Here is a 16,274-nt window from a genome sequence, read left to right on the forward strand (position 1 = left end):
AAACCATAGGTTCATCTAGATCAGTATTGTCTGCACTGCACTTCCAGGTTTTCAGATAGGTGTCCCTCCTTGCCTCATCTAGAGATGCAGGAGATTAAACCTAGGACCTGCATTGCTCTACCAATGAAATATGGCCCTTCTCCCAAGTTGTTGTGTTTTTTGGGGGGGGCAGGGGGGAGAAGCCAAACAATAAAACCTGCCGAAGTATTTTCTAAAACATGGAATCTTGAAAAAGGATGCATAAAGTGTTTGTCTCACTCTGCCATTAAGTTCACAGGGTGATGCTGATACAGTCACAATTTCTCATTCTAATTTACTTCACAGTATTGCTGAGAGGATTAAATGATGAAAGAGGAACCGTGTGTGCTGCCCTGATGCCATGATTTTAAAAAACCCTCTGTAAATGTTATCAATGTGTCTTACCCACCAGTTATACTTGCTTATTTACCCCTGAATACCAATTTGCCCCCAAGTTTGACAAATAAATAATTTGTCACAGAATAAGGCTGGCTACCAAACTCTGGTCCTAGCACCAGTTTTTAAAAGACCAATTAGATGCCAAAAACTGATCTGGAAATCAGAAAGAGCTGTCAAAAAAACAAATCAGTGTATGAATAAAACAAGTAGAAGACAACACATAACTAATGCACACAGCTGTCACAGGCTCAAATTATTGGGCAAATACCTACAGAAAGAAGTATAACGAAGAGAACAGTAAACTTCCACTAAAATAAATGATTACAATATAGTTTTCTTCATTTATGCCAAGTGTCCATAACTGCAAATATTAGATGGTGGGGGTGGGGTGGGATTTTCTTATGGGAACAGAATGACTGATGACCCAGCAGATGGGAAAGAGATATTCTAGTCTAACATTTGGCTCAGAACAATCCTCTGCTGTGTTGTCTGCTGTCAGTGCTCTACATTTTATAAAACAACACATTAGTTAGCATTTTTTCAAATGCAATTCTGCCCTCAACACCACTTACATCTTTCTTGGCTGGGCAGGGGAATTGAGTCAGTATGTCAATTCTGCCAAAGTTTCTCTTCTGCTTCCTCCTCATTACCACACCAACACAATGGTTTTTTAAATGGAAGAAGGTGTTACATGGTACTACATCAAGAGATGAGTGTCTAAAGGGCTGCATAAACTTCTCAAACTTATTAAATGTTGTCACCCAATAACTGAGACAACACTGCAGAATAAACTGTGAAGTCTCCACTATACTGTAACTGGTTTCAGGTGGCAAGTATGGTCACTTATAAATTTTAGAAGCGCAATTGCTCTGGACTAAAACCGTGTATGAATCATACTGCTCTAAATCAGGTAAAAGGTAAAAAAGGTAAAGGACCCCTGGACGGTTAAGCCCAGTCAAAGGCAACTATGGGGTATGGTGCTCATTTCGCTTCAGGCCAAAGGAACCAGCATTTGTCCAGGAAGCTTTCTGGGTCATGTGATCAGCATGGCTAAACCGCTTCTGGCGCAACGGAACACCATGACGGAAGCCAGAACGCACAGAAATGCCATTTACCTTCGCACCGCAGCGGTACCTATTTATCTACTTGCACTGGCGTGCTTTTGAACTGCTAGGTTGGCAGAAGCTGGGTCAGAGCAACGGGAGCTCACCACCACCACACGAATTTGAACTGCTGACCTTCCAATCAGCAAGCCCAAGAGACTCAGTGGTTTACCCCAACTTGAAGGTGATGGCCTCTTCCATGATTGAGAATTCCATGAACAATACAGAACAGCAGCAGCTAGTCTGCGAGTAAGCAGTGGCGTAGCCTGGGGGTGCAGGGGGGGCCGGCCGCACCGGGCGCAACATCTGGGGGTTAGGGTTAGGGGGCGCAAATCCACGGGTTAGGGGGTGCAAATCCACGGGTTAGGGGGCGCAAATTACTTGCCTTGCCCCGGGTGCTGACAACCCACGCTACGCCACTGCGAGTAAGACCTGGACCTCACTTAAAATGACCTCTACCAAGATGCAGGAAGTTACTGTACTCTGGAATCACTACTGGCTGGTAACTGGTGTACTCTGATAATGTTGAAGTTTGCCTTCCTTATGCTGGAAAGTCTGGGGGAACAGAGCACATGCACATGTAGTGGGGTTGCCCTACACTTTCTGTATTTTGGTCAGAGATATTTCACAAAGTTTTTGACATCACTGATCAGAACTTAGAAACTGGATCCAGCAGTAATAAATTTGTCTTTGGACATTGATCTCGGTAGTGTATACAATTTTAGAGTTCTTTCTCCTTGTTGCAGTGTGACCAATTTGATATACTGAATGAACCTTGGTGTTTTGCTACCTTAACTAGCTATTTAATTTGTCCTGTCTGACTAGTGGGCTTTCCCTTCTGCTCTGTCAGTCTTATTTTGCTGTAATTTATCTCCATCCTCACTCACCAAATCCTTACTCACCAAAACAGTGACAAACCAAGATGTGTGTGTTGCTTTTCTCTAACAATCTTTCTGAATTTCCTTATAGTTTCAAAATTTAACAATGTCTTAAACCAGTCTCAAGAATTATTACATTTCTCAATTTCTGTTGCATTTTTTTCTTTTGTACTATGCAGTCATTATTCAAACATTAGATTCAATTCCTTCAGTTTTTGTAGCATCAATGTCTATTTTGTTAAAATGCTGCTAATGTAGTTGTTTGGTACTCAGATTACAAGAGAACAAGCAAAGGAGCACTGATAACATTGAAGTATATTTATGAAGTCGTTTGACATAGCAATTTATTTCTACCCAGGTGTTCTTATCTCAAGTAGCACACCACCATAAAACTTGAGAATGTCACTATTATACTCAACTATGCATGCACACATTGTTAGTTTTTACAAGATGCACTGTGAAAATGAACTTGAGATGAACATTTTTAAGTAGGAGCTACATACATCTTCAACGATCATAAAGCGCTGTAATAAACATGGAACTATAAACATCAGTTAACTATGGACTTTAAAAACAATGCAGTATTTTAAAAGTGATATGACATTTTAAAATGTCAGAGCATGCCATGTGGAAAAGTACAAGGAAACTTTCATGAGTGTAATTTTATAAAACTCTTTCATGAGTGTGGTTTTATAAAATCCTTTTTTATAAAATACCAAAAGTTAGAGCATTTATACCAGGACTGGGGAACTAGCGGTGCTCAAAATACTGCTGGTGTACAGCACCAGCATCCCTGACAATTGGCCATAATGACAGAAACTGGTGTTAGTTAGAAGGAAATATCATCTGGAGGGTCAGAACTTCCTCATCTCTCATTTATATAACTGTCACTAAGATATTTGTAGGAGAGACTATGTATTCCCCCCAGTGGCTGCTTGATAGAATAAATACCACTTCAGTCTACTGGGTGCTATGTACAATTGTATGAGCTATTACTGATAACTACTAGAAGTTCACACAGGCTTCATGTTCACTTAAAATAGCAGAAAAGGTTATTTACTTGCAATGCAATTCCATTCATGTCTATTCAGAAGTAAGTTACAGAAGTAAGGTCAATGGGATTTACTCCCTGATAAAAGTTTATAAGACTGTAACCCAAAGCATTCCATTGCTACCAAACATTCAAGTTGGCCACTTATGAAAAAAATCTAAAGCAACACTGATGGCGTTGTTACTTTGGTCCCTTTTCTTTTCTATATCTTGTAAGGTAGAGAATAAGCTGTGTTTATTTAAACACATGGGCTTATTTTTCTGTAATCTTTGTTTAGAACTAATTATATTATATTTGTATCCCATCAATCCTCCAAGGATCTAAGGATGGTATACATGAGGTTATCCTATTGTATCCTTATAGAAAGGTGAAAGTTAGAAACTGGATTTCACAACGACCATCCAAAGCAAGCTTCATCGCTCAAAGGGATATTAGGGCCAAGCTCTCGCAGTCCCAGTCCATCTACTATACTATACTATACTATACTATACTATACTATACTATACTATACTATACTATACTATACTATACTATACTTCAGTGTAACAAAAACAGAAGTCGCCCCTCAGGAAGCTTGTGGTCAAACATTTGACACAGAAGCAAGCATGAAATAGGCAACAAATAGAATGAAGGAGTTTGGAGTAACATTGTTGGGGAAATAAATATATGGATACAAATTCCGTACATTTGCTAAGTTAAGGAATGTGCCTTAATCAGCCCAATATGAATTTGCTATTCTGATGTTGAGCACTATCTACCACCAAACTCTACCAACAATTAGAGCAACCTGCCTGAAGTTCTGTCTAATTGCTCTTCTCCTTACAGATAACAAAACAGAGCGGAACATGGAAACGCATCACTTTAAATAAATTTTCAGTCTCTAACGTTGCAGAAATGCAGTGTTTGAGCAGGTAATTAGATCTAATAGATTGAAATCATGCCAACGCCTGCAGTTAGAGCTCCAAAGAAAAAGTATTTCAGCTGTCACAGTATTAGTGATCCTTCTAACTAACTAGTGACAGCTCTAGAAATAAGGCAGCTTTGTAGTTTTCAGTGTGGTTTAAAAAAAATATGCAGTTGGGTTTTCTTTCCAGTGTGTAGTAATAAATGAGATATGGGTTGGCAACAGATAAAAGAAAACCGTTAACAAATATAGAATGCAATTACAATCAAATTCAATATTAAGGGAAATAGATGAAGTTCATCAGAGTTTGTAGGGCAGCGGCGCGCGCCTAGCGGCGCGCACAGTTATATCCATCTTTTAGATTTAGGGGAGCTAGTCTCAAACGTTTGTTGGGGGAGACCTAGGGTTTTTTTTTTGTGGGCGAAGTTATTTGTCCTGTCTTCAAGCTTCTTATGATGGAGGACCTCTGTAGCCACCCCCAACAACACGATCTCAAGATGGAAGGGGAGGGAACAGCTGCAGTCGCCTGCGATTCCTGCGCAATGTTTGCCATCTTGCCAAAGGTTGCAGGCAGCTTCACCTGCAGCAATTGCATGTTGATTGCCCTTTTAAAAGACAAAGTCCAGCAACTGGAGGAACGTGTAGCTACGCTCCAAAGAATTAGAGAGCTGGAGCTCTTCTTGGAAGCAACAGAGCACACCGTCCCCACCAAGGAGGAGACAGGGGACTCCCCTGAGAAGGAGGCTAGTTCATCAACACAGGAGCCAGATATATGGAGAAACGTGACTCAAAGAAGTAGGAGGCCCAGGGTTCACTCTGATTGTTTAGAAATACACAATCGCTTTGAGGTCCTCTCCCCTAGCATGGAAGACGAAGAGCAGACTCCATTTGAGGATCTCTCCCTCATTACAGTCGATCAGGTATATGAAGACGAGCAGCAAAGTCAGTCCTCAGGGAATGTGCAGGCGACCTTGGAACGGACAGCTCACGGAAGAACCCCGACCAAACCCAAGAGGAGGCGTGTAGTGGTGATAGGGGATTCCCTACTGAGGGGAACAGAAGCAGTGATCTGTGGGCCTGACAAGATGTCTCGGGAAGTGTGCTGTCTCCCCGGGGCTAAGATCCAAGATGTAACTGAACGACTGCAAGGAATCATAAAACCCACTGACAAATACCCCTTCCTCTTGGTTCATGTGGGAACCAATGACACTGCAAGCAATAGCCTCCAGAAGATCAAAAGAGACTACGAGGCTCTCGGCAGGAAATTGAAGCAACTAAATGCACAAATTGTCATCTCGTCTGTCCTCCCAGTTGAACGACGTGGCCCAGGGAGAGAGGGGAAAATAGTGGAAGTGAACAGCTGGCTTCGCAAATGGTGTAAACAGGAACGGTTTGGATTCTTAGATCACGGACTGCAGTTTCTTGAAGATGGACTTCTGGCAAGTGATGGGCTGCACCTCACAACGGTTGGGAGGAATGTTTTTGCCAAAAATCTCAGAAACCTCATCAGGAGGGCTTTAAACTGACTAATGTGGGGGAGGGAGACAGTGCTCCTGAAGGTAGGAGTCTATCAATTAATGAAGATGATCATCCAAATGTCATAGACCAAATGGAGCAAACAGCACGCGGACCTAGTGGTGGGAGGAAAAAATCCTTAAATAAGAGACACGGGGGAATGATTAATGGACTTCAATGTCTGTACACTAATGCGCAAAGCATGGGAAATAAACAAGATGAGCTTGAGCTCTTGGTACAGCAAACTAAATATGACATAATAGGCATCACTGAAACCTGGTGGGATAAGTCCCACGATTGGAATGTAATAATGGGGGGATACAATCTATTTCAGAGAAACAGACCAGACAAGAAAGGAGGAGGAGTGGCGTTATATGTCAGGGATGTGTATACCTGTGAAGAGATCCAAGATTTAGAACCTCAAAGCCAATGTGAGAGCATTTGGGTCAAAATTAAGGGAGAGAAGAATAACAGAGACCTCATTGTGGGAGTTTACTATAGATCCCCAAGCCAAACGGAGGACATAGATGATGCCTTCCTGGAACAGATGGCCAAGCATGCAAAAGGAAGGGAGATAGTAGTAATGGGGGACTTCAATTACCCGGATATTTGTTGGACGTCAAACTCAGCCAAGAGCATAAGGTCAAACAGATTCCTCACTGGCCTTGCAGACAACTTCATTGTCCAGAAAGTGGGAGAAGCAACAAGAGGAACAGCCATTTTAGATCTGGTCCTAACCAATGTTGATGACCTGGTTAGTGGGGTAGAAGTGGAAGGATCATTAGGCGCGAGTGATCATGCTCTTCTGAAGTTTACTATACAGCGGAAAGGAGCAGCCAAGCATACTAGGACTCAATTTCTTGACTTTAAGAAAGCCGACTTCATAAAACTTAGGGAAGTGCTGGGTGAGATCCCATGGACAGCAATACTAAAAGGAAAGGGAGTTCATGATGGCTGGGAGTTTGTTAAGAGGGAGATAGTAAAAGCACAACGTCAGGCAATACCAATGAGACGGAAACATGGAAGGTGCCTAAAGAAGCCAGGGTGGCTATCTAAAGAACTTTTAACTGAATTAAGATTAAAAAAGGATGTGTACAAAAAATGGAAAAGGGGGGAAACCACCAAAGAGGAATTCAAACAAATAGCCAGCACATGTAGACACAAAGTCAGAAAAGCTAAAGCACAGAATGAACTCAGGCTTGCTAGAGGTTAAAAGCAACAAAAAAGGCTTTTATGGGTATGTTCGTAGCAAAAGGAAGAACAAAGAAACAGTGGGGTCACTCAGAGGAGAAGATGGTGAAATGCAAACAGGGGACACAGAAAGGGCTGAACTCCTCAATGCCTTCTTTGCCTCAGTCTTCTCCGATAAAGAAAACAATGCCCGACCTGAAGAATTTGGAGCAAATGATTCAGCAAAGGAAACACAGCCCAGAATAACTAAGGAGACAGTACAAGAATATTTGGCTAGTTTAGATGTATTCAAGTCTCCAGGGCCAGATGAACTGCATCCAAGAGTATTAAAAGAACTGGCAGATGTGATCTCAGAACCACTGGCAGTCATCTTCGAGAAATCCTGGAGAACAGGCGAAGTCCCGGCAGCCTGGAGGAGGGCAAATGTTGTCCCTATTTTCAAAAAGGGGAAAAGAGAGGACCCAAATAATTACCGCCCAGTCAGTCTGACATCAATAGCAGGGAAGATTCTGGAGCAGATCATTAAGCAAACAGTCTGTGAGCACCTAGAAAGGAATGCTGTGATCACCAATAGTCAGCATGGATTTCTGAAAAATAAGTCATGTCAGACTAACCTGATCTCATTTTTTGACAGAATTACAAGCCTGGTAGATGAAGGGAACTCAGTGGATATAGCCTACCTTGATTTCAGTAAGGCATTTGACAAGGTGCCCCATGATATTCTTGTAAAGAAGCTGGTAAAATGCGGTCTTGACTCTGCTACCACTCAGTGGATTTGTAACTGGCTGACTGACCGAACCCAAAGGGTGCTCATCAATGGTTCCTCTTCATCCTGGAGAAGAATGACTAGTGGGGTGCCACAGGGTTCTGTCTTGGGCCCGGTCTTATTTAACATCTTTATCAACGACTTGGATGATGGACTCAAGGGCATCCTGATCAAATTTGCAGATGACACCAAACTGGGAGGGGTGGCTAACACCCCAGAGGACAGGATCACACTTCAAAACGACCTTGACAGATTAGAGAACTGGGCAAAAACAAACAAAATGAATTTTAACAGGGAGAAATGTAAAGTATTGCACTTGGGCAAAAAAAATGAGAGGCACAAATACAAGATGGGTGACACCTGGCTTGAGAGCAGTACATGTGAAAAGGATCTAGGAGTCTTGGTTGACCACAAACTTGACATGAGCCAACAGTGTGACGCGGCAGCTAAAAAAGCCAATGCAATTCTGGGCTGCATCAATAGGAGTATAGCATCTAGATCAAGGGAAGTAATAGTGCCACTGTATTCTGCTCTGGTCAGACCACACCTGGAGTACTGTGTCCAGTTCTGGGCACCACAATTCAAGAAGGACACTGACAAACTGGAACGTGTCCAGAGGAGGGCAACCAAAATGGTCAAAGGCCTGGAAACGATGCCTTATGAGGAACGGCTAAGGCAGCTGGGCATGTTTAGCCTGAAGAAGAGGAGGTTAAGGGGTGATATGATAGCCATGTTCAAATATATAAAAGGATGTCACATAGAGGAGGGAGAAAGGTTGTTTTCTGCTGCTCCAGAGAAGCGGACACGGAGCAATGGATCCAAACTACAAGAAAGAAGATTCCACCTAAACATTAGGAAGAACTTCCTGACAGTAAGAGCTGTTCGACAGTGGAATTTGCTGCCAAGGAGTGTGGTGGAGTCTCCTACTTTGGAGGTCTTTAAGCAGAGGCTTGACAACCATATGTCAGGAGTGCTCTGATGGTGTTTCCTGCTTGGCAGGGGGTTGGACTCGATGGCCCTTGTGGTCTCTTCCAACTCTATGATTCTATGATTCTATGATTCTATAAGTTTCACACACAAAAATAAGCAAACATGCAAAAAAAAACCCACCACCAACTGTTAATTTCCTAAAGGATGCATTTTATGAAATAACATCTAGAAATACCAGTTAGTGTACTACATCAAAAGGCAACACTTTTTGGTGATCACAGACATTAAGTGACAGATCACTGTGTTACTTGGTAATGCCAGGGTCCTATGTGTTAGGTCCTCCCTTCCTATAGAGCATACATACAACCCAAAGCTACACAAGTGGGAAACCGCACACTGCTTTTCTTTTGATCTTCCTAGATACAAGGTGCCTCTTGAGTTCTCACTATCATTGGTCTTCCCATGTCTCATTGAGACATTTTCAAAGCTATAGTGAGGACCACATAGGGGTGGGGGAAGTTTGCCACCCTGCTCAAGCTGGTAGCCACCAATATTAAAAACAGGGAACAAGTTTTGCCCCACTTCAAGAGAATAACTACTGAAACTGCAACTAATCCAGAATGTGGCAGCTAGACTGGTGACTGGGAGTGGCCACCAAGACCACATAACAACGGTATTGAAAGACCTACATTGGCTCCCAGTACGTTTCCGAGCACAATTCAAAGTGTTAGTGCTGACCTTTAAAGCCCTAAACGACCTCGGCCCAGTATACCTGAAGGAGCGTCTCCACCCCCATTGTTCAGCCCAGACACTAAGGTCCAGCGCCGAGGGCCTTCTGATGGTTCCCTCCCTGTGAGAAGTGAGGTTACAGGGAACCAGGCAGAGGGCCTTCTTGGTGGTGGCACCCACCCTGTGGAATGCCCTCCCATCAGATATCAAAGAAATAAACAACTATCTCACGTTTAGAAGACATCTGAAGGCAGCCCTGTTTAAGGAAGTTTTTAATGACTGATGTCAGTGTATTTTTAATCTTTTGTTGGAAGCTGCCCAGTGGCTGGGGAAACCCAGCCAGATGGACGGGGTATAAATAATAAATTATTATTATTATTATTATTATTATTATTATTATTATTATTACTGCTTTATAAATGCTTACAAATTCATTTTTCACATACAGAGCAAGCATTTTTTCAGACACTTGCTGATATGCTGAACCACACATAGCATGTGATTTTTCAAAGGGAAACTGTGTCACCAAAAACCACCTCTGGCTCTGAGAGCCAGTGGGGTGTAGTGGTTAAGAGCGGTAGTCTCGTAATCTGGGGAACCGGGTTCGATTCCCCACTCCTCCACCTGCAGCTGCTGGGTGACCTTGGGCCAGTCACACTTCTCTGAAGTCTCTCAGCCTCACTCACCTCACAGAGTGTTTGTTGTGGGGGAGGAAGGGAAAGGAGAATGTTAGCCGCTTTGAGACTCCTTCGGGTAGTGATAAAGCGGGATATCAAATCCAAACTCTTCTTCTTCTTCTTCTTCTTCTTCTTCTTCTTCTACCTCAGAGGAAAGAGGACTACTTTTCCAACCACACCACCAAACATCTCTGTCACCCAATCACCTGTACTCAGTATGTTGGGCACTGCTGGTACCAACATTAGTCCAATGAAAAAGCACACACCACAAGGTGATGAAGAGGAAGAGGCAGCACTGGATGCACAGTGGCAGAGAAGCCAGCCTGAAGATAGGCAGAGGATCACTCATGGTCTCCAGATTACTGTTTGAGGAAACACTGGCTGACACTATTATAGCAACTTATACAGTACTCATCTATCTAGTGTTGCCCCATTTCTCTGAGAGTTGTGTTGCTATTTGTGGATGCCGTGACTTTTCAAAGACCTTATGTTCAAACCCAGGGCTCACCTTTAGCCCAAACATGAATTATGGGACCAATTTTTAACTTTTTCCCACTCTGTATATGATATGGTTGTGATGCTCTTGGTGCTAACCCACCTTAGGTCAGACTGCAAGCCAACAGTTAAAGATTCATGTTTTAATGCACTCTTCTATTACAGATTCCTTTCTTAACAACACAGTCCTTGCCACTTAAAGGCAGCAGAAGCATCATAGCAATTTTAAATGAAATATGCGCCACAGCAGATATAAAGACAAATGGCTTCTATGTATACTGGCAAACTGAGATTTATAGAAATGTTATGAGTCTGGTTTTAATTTATGAGACTTATGAGCAAATAATTCTCATTATGTGTTCTTCCACTTTTAGTATGGGCCCCTAGTACTGGGATTTGATCACTGCATTTGGACATAACAACTCAGACTCCCCACCTCTCCCCTGGCACTGCCACATGGCATTGAACACAAGCTTCTGCTTCCATTTTACATTAGCTGTAATTTAGTATGTTGCCCATAGTCTAAAGTGCAGTTATTCTTAATTATGCTTAATGAAAACAAGCCTGGATCATAAACAATATTTGAAGTTGGCTGGCTTCCATTAAACTAAGTTAAGATTAAACACAGTTTATCCAGGTGAGGAAAACACAGCAAACGACAGTTAATCAAAAAGAAACACTAACTCCTTTTCACTGCCACATCTTACAGGAGGGGAAGAGCACAAACATAGGAGAAAGCTAGACTTGTTCTCATGTCAAACTATGACTAAGAACCAATCCAGACAACGCCTTACTTTTTTCACAGACTTCCTACTAATATTGGGCAGGCCCAACAGTTTTTCCTTAACTATAAAAAGTTTGAGAGCTCCATTTAAAGTCAGAAATAGCTCTGTTCTACCTGAGTAGATATCCATTTGTTTATCCACTGCATATCATAGGCCAAGCATAGCATACGCTTAAGGTTCAATTTCAACCATGAGCAAATTTGCTGACTGCAACAAAGCTGTGGAACAATACATGATAGCAATGTACACCAGAAGCCTAACTGCAAAGTGACCTGGAATAATTAGTGAAGATAGTATAAAATTATATACCTTTTTTTTAAAAAAAAAAAAACTGCTAATGTACAAAATGAAGCAGTGAAGTATGGCATCAGCAGTCACTTTCTCAAAAATAAAGCCAGATTCTATTGCTGTCCCATTATTTTATTCATTCTAAGCTTCATGCTTGACATGGTTAACATTCATTGGCCATTCTGAAAATTAGAGAGTGTAAACTACAAAAGGAATCTGAAAGTATACATCATGTAGGACACTTGTCACTAAAAAGTATTACCAGTAGTTGTGAAAGTGCTCACACTTCACCTTAAGCTACACTTTCTCATACGCATGCTATTGACACATGCTAATTTTATTAATTTGGACATATCATTTTTCAAAATTCAGATAGGAATGCATGTAGACTGAAGTATGTGAGCACTTATACCCAATAGATCACTTGCAAAATCACCCATTATTCCATAAAACTATGCTGTTTAGTTCTTCCAAGATTACTGTCAACCATAAGCAAAGTATATAATGAATGCTTGACATCAAGTTCACACCCTAGCAGCTATAATATCCAGAAGCAAAATACACAGGAAAAGAAGTTTTTCTACTCTGGTGTAGACTTAAGTTACTAGCACTGTTTGAAACTCCCATTGTTCTAGATGCATTTTGCGACAGGAAACTTCATTAGTGCAAGCAATTTCTGAGCTCTGGATGCAGTACTGCACCTAAGATTTCAGATTAAAACTGCAGAGTAGAAGGAAAGGAGGACCTTTTTCTTCCTTCCCACTTCAGCTACTCTCTGAAGACTGGAGAAGAGACCCTCTTGAGAATATTAAGGGGGTGGACAGGGGAAGAACTAGACGATATGAAAAATGAACATAATATTTCAGCTGCAGTGCCATCCGTTTTCAGCTTGTTATTAAAAAGTGCTCCTAGACATTCCGTTAGGTTTAAGGTGCCATTTAGCTCCTAGCTTTCATATCTCAGTTTCTAACACTGGTTACTAGGAACAGATATTGGGGCTACCTGTCTGCAAACACTACCTATCTACCCACCCTAGCACTATGCACCTGCTCAGGACCATTTCCTAGTGTTTCCGGCTTTGAGGCCCTAGCATTTGAGAACAGATGCCAAGAAGGAGCACTGGCATAAACTAAATCCTGTTTCCCTACAATGTCAGCCCTTCTCTAGAACAGAGGGAAGCTTGAAATAGAGTTGTGTAACCTTGCAACCTAGTTCAGCCACTCAGGCAAACAGATTCTTTATTCACAGAGGGCAGCCGCCAAGTTTGTGAACACAGAAGCAGCTTTCTTTGCCTAACCAGAGTTTTAAAAAGGATACAAGGCCTCTGCACATCTGTAACTCTTAATTACAGGCCCCGTCTTCAAGAGCAGCCACCCATACACACATTCGCCCAAAATTCCGCAAGTTTCAGAACTCTCCAGTTAAAGGTACTGCTTCCTCACCAAAACCAAAGTAGTATTTAAATAAAGACACTCGTGGGCAATGCTGACTTCACAGGAATTCCTCTGGAATTTGTCTCCTCTTCACAAAGATTTCTGCCCCCAGTGAAAAGAAGCACGAGGCACGCTTATGTTCCACAGCCAATTAATAATAATAATAATAATAATAATAATAATAATAATAATAATAATTTATTTATACCCCGCCCATCTGGCTGGGTTTCCCCAGCCACTCTGGACGGCTTCCAACAAAACACTAAAATACAATAACCTATTAAACATTAAAACATTGCCAAGCTACGGAAGGCTTCGATAACGAGCGCTCGGGCTATAAAAGCACGAGCCCCCTGCTGGGAAAAAAAAAGATTTCAACTCTGCTGCTCTCGGGACAGTTTGCTCCTTGGCTGTGCCATTTCAAGCGGCCACCGTGCATCCCCACGTGCAAGCACGTCGCTGGTGGCTCGCCGGCACCCACAATACAAGCACGCGCTGGCTGCGCATGAAAGGGACTCCGAGGCGCAACCCGAAGGGGCGGGGAAGGAAGCAAGCTCCGGGAGCCTCAATTGCGGCAAGCCGCAGGGAACGCGGAGGAGAGACATAAACACAGCCCTCAAAGTCAACCTGGGAGGGGCAGGCCCGCCTGTCAACACCGGGCAGGGAGCCCGGCCCTGGGCGAGCCCGAGGGTGGGGGGAAGAGGCAGCGCGGCGGGCCACGTCCAGCAGCCACCCCACTTCCCGCCACAATTGGCCGGGGCTCGCCCCGTGGGCGGCAACCGGGAGGCGGAGGAGCCTGCGGGCGCCGTCTTCGCCGCCCCTTCGCACACGTCTGGGCTCCCCCAGTCGGCGGGGAATGAGGTCTCCCTCCCCACACAATATCCTCGCACCTCCTCGTCCTGCTCCTCCAGCGAGGCGTCGCTCTCGGGACGAAAGTGGCCGCCTCCGCCACTGGCCGAGTCCTCTTCCTCCTCGCTCCGCCGACGGCGCTGCCCCTCGCCCAACACATGGTCCCCCTTGTCCCCGGCGAGGGGGAAAGAAGAAGCCGTCGCCACCTGCCGCTCGGGGGCGCTGCGGCTGAGGGGGGCAGCGAAGCCCGTCCCGCCGAGCTGCCCGGCTGAGGCATCGCCGTCGCCCTCCTCGGAGAGAGTTTGCGAGCCTGACGAGCTGGAAGAAGAGGACGAGACCCTCCGGCCGCCGCCGTAATCTTGCCGCTGCTGCTGCTCGGCGGAAACTTTCTCGCCCATCGCCGCCGCTAAGTCCTGAGGGGAGACAACCGCCGCCGCCGCCGCCGCCGCCTGGGCGGGTCGGGGAAGAAAGTCAGCCGCCCGCCTCTTCTTCCAGCAACGGCAGCATCCTCCGCCGGGAAGGGGAAAGGGGAACACCGAGCCCAGGCACCGCCTAGCGGCTTGCTGCTACCCGCATCGCTTTCCGCTGTCCCAAGCGCGGAAACGCCGCCGGCTGGGAAGCCGCTCCTGGGAGGCGGCAGCAGCGGGGAGCCTGAGCTGTGGGGCTCCGGGAGAGCAGCCCGCTGCCTCCGCCGGCCCCTGAGAGGGCTGCCGCCTTCCGCGGACCTTCCTCCGGGCCATGGGCGGGGGGGAGACGGGCAGCCCGCCGAGCCAATGGCGGAGGCGGTGGGTGGGCCCTGCCGAGGGAGGGCTCGCGAGCCCGACGCGAGTGAGCTGCAGGTAAGGGGAGGAAGGCGGGGGGAAAGCCGCCGCAAAAACAGAGCGCGAGGCGTGGATCCTGCGCGCGCCCCGACTTGGGAACACGCCCTTTGGACGCGGCGCCGGCGGCGGGACTTCAGCTTTTCAGGATAAGGTTATCAATCAGTGCCTGGTATTGCGCTGCCCCGCTGCAGATTTTATTTTATTTTTTGCAGGCGTAACCTGACAGCTAGTCCCTGCTGAGCCCATTGGGACTTTTATTTATTCATTCACGCGCCGCCTTTCTACCAAAAGGTATGCAAGGTGCTTTGCAAATATTTGTAGTAACAACCCCTAAGAAGTCTCGAGGTAGCCGCCACAAAACTTACTAGGGACTGGCGTGTTAGGCGGTAAAGCTACACCTACAAATAAACCCCATTGAAGTAAGAGGGGCTCGCTTCCCGCGGCGCTTGGTTGGGACCGGGCAATAGAAACGGATGGGGGTGGGGGAGGCGGTGTAAGGGAGTTGCGGCTGTACAACAACCGTTTTGCGGGCCGTGTGTGCGCATAACCGGGAGCACGATTTCGGGAATCAGCAGCTCGTGCCAGGTGGGCTCTCAGATTCCCCCCCCCCCAGCTGTGGAGCTTGGCTGAGTTGCCTTGGGCGCCTCTGTCTCAACCTCACCTACCACAACTGGCTCGATGCAGAGTCTCAAATGCTATTTGGAACTTCTTGGGGAAAAGAGGGGATGAAAATGATACGCATTAATAAATAACCCGTCTGGTTAGCAGGTTATTTATTTATTTATTTATTTATAAGTCACAATATTCTTTTGGAGATCGTTTTCACTATTTCAAAGGCAGAGGTGGGGAACCCTTGCAGCCGAAGTGAATCTTCTCTCATGAGCAATCTCCCAGGGACCACTTTATTTATTTATATGCGGCTTATATGCCTAAATGTCTGTAGCAGGCAGAGACAGATGCAAAAGTGAACAGAGTTAAAGGCAAAAAACTGGTTGAAGTAAGGAATATGACTCTTACCTTTCTACAGGTGCTTATGTTCCAACCATGCAAAATCTGGAGGGTTCTACTCATGCCTGTCCATCCAAGAAGCATTATCACAATAAGGGCAAAAAGGACTCACAGGAGGTGCAGTCCAGAGCCACTGGCCTGGCATAGGGACGCATAGCCTGAGGACAGTCCCAAGTGCTTGCCTGGGTGTCTGCAGAAATAATTCAGGCAGTGTGGGCGCATGTGTGTGACTTGTACCTGCAGGTTGCTGTCTTACAAGTGAAGCCCGAGTATTGTACCTCATGGTGCTGAAGAGAAGCTGTGGTGATTTAATGTATTGTATGGGATTATATATTTCAGAACTTCTAACAAATTGCTTTATTTGTCCATTTAACAATAACAAAGTAAGGCACTTGAAAGACATACAGTTTTGATTTGTCCATAGAACACTGTAG

At 44.8% G+C, this 16,274-nt stretch overlaps 1 protein-coding gene across 5 annotated transcripts in view; it reads right to left on the minus strand.

Moving 5' to 3' along the window:
- MAST4 (microtubule associated serine/threonine kinase family member 4) overlaps positions 1–14,563 on the minus strand; it is a gene marked incomplete at its 5' end in the record, with an annotated part of 208,979 nt that extends 194,416 nt beyond the window's left edge. For all 5 annotated transcript variants that reach the window (XM_081212591.1, XM_081212590.1, XM_081212588.1 and 2 more), the window contains one exon: positions 14,053–14,563. In XM_081212591.1, coding sequence (XP_081068717.1) covers positions 14,053–14,409 — 357 coding nt within the window. The remainder of the gene's footprint in view (positions 1–14,052) is intronic.
- Positions 14,564–16,274: the final 1,711 nt, after the last annotated feature.

The sequence above is a fragment of the Podarcis bocagei genome (assembly GCF_964188305.1).
Source record: "Podarcis bocagei genome assembly, chromosome: 11".
In the NCBI taxonomy this organism is placed as follows: domain Eukaryota; kingdom Metazoa; phylum Chordata; class Lepidosauria; order Squamata; family Lacertidae; genus Podarcis; species Podarcis bocagei.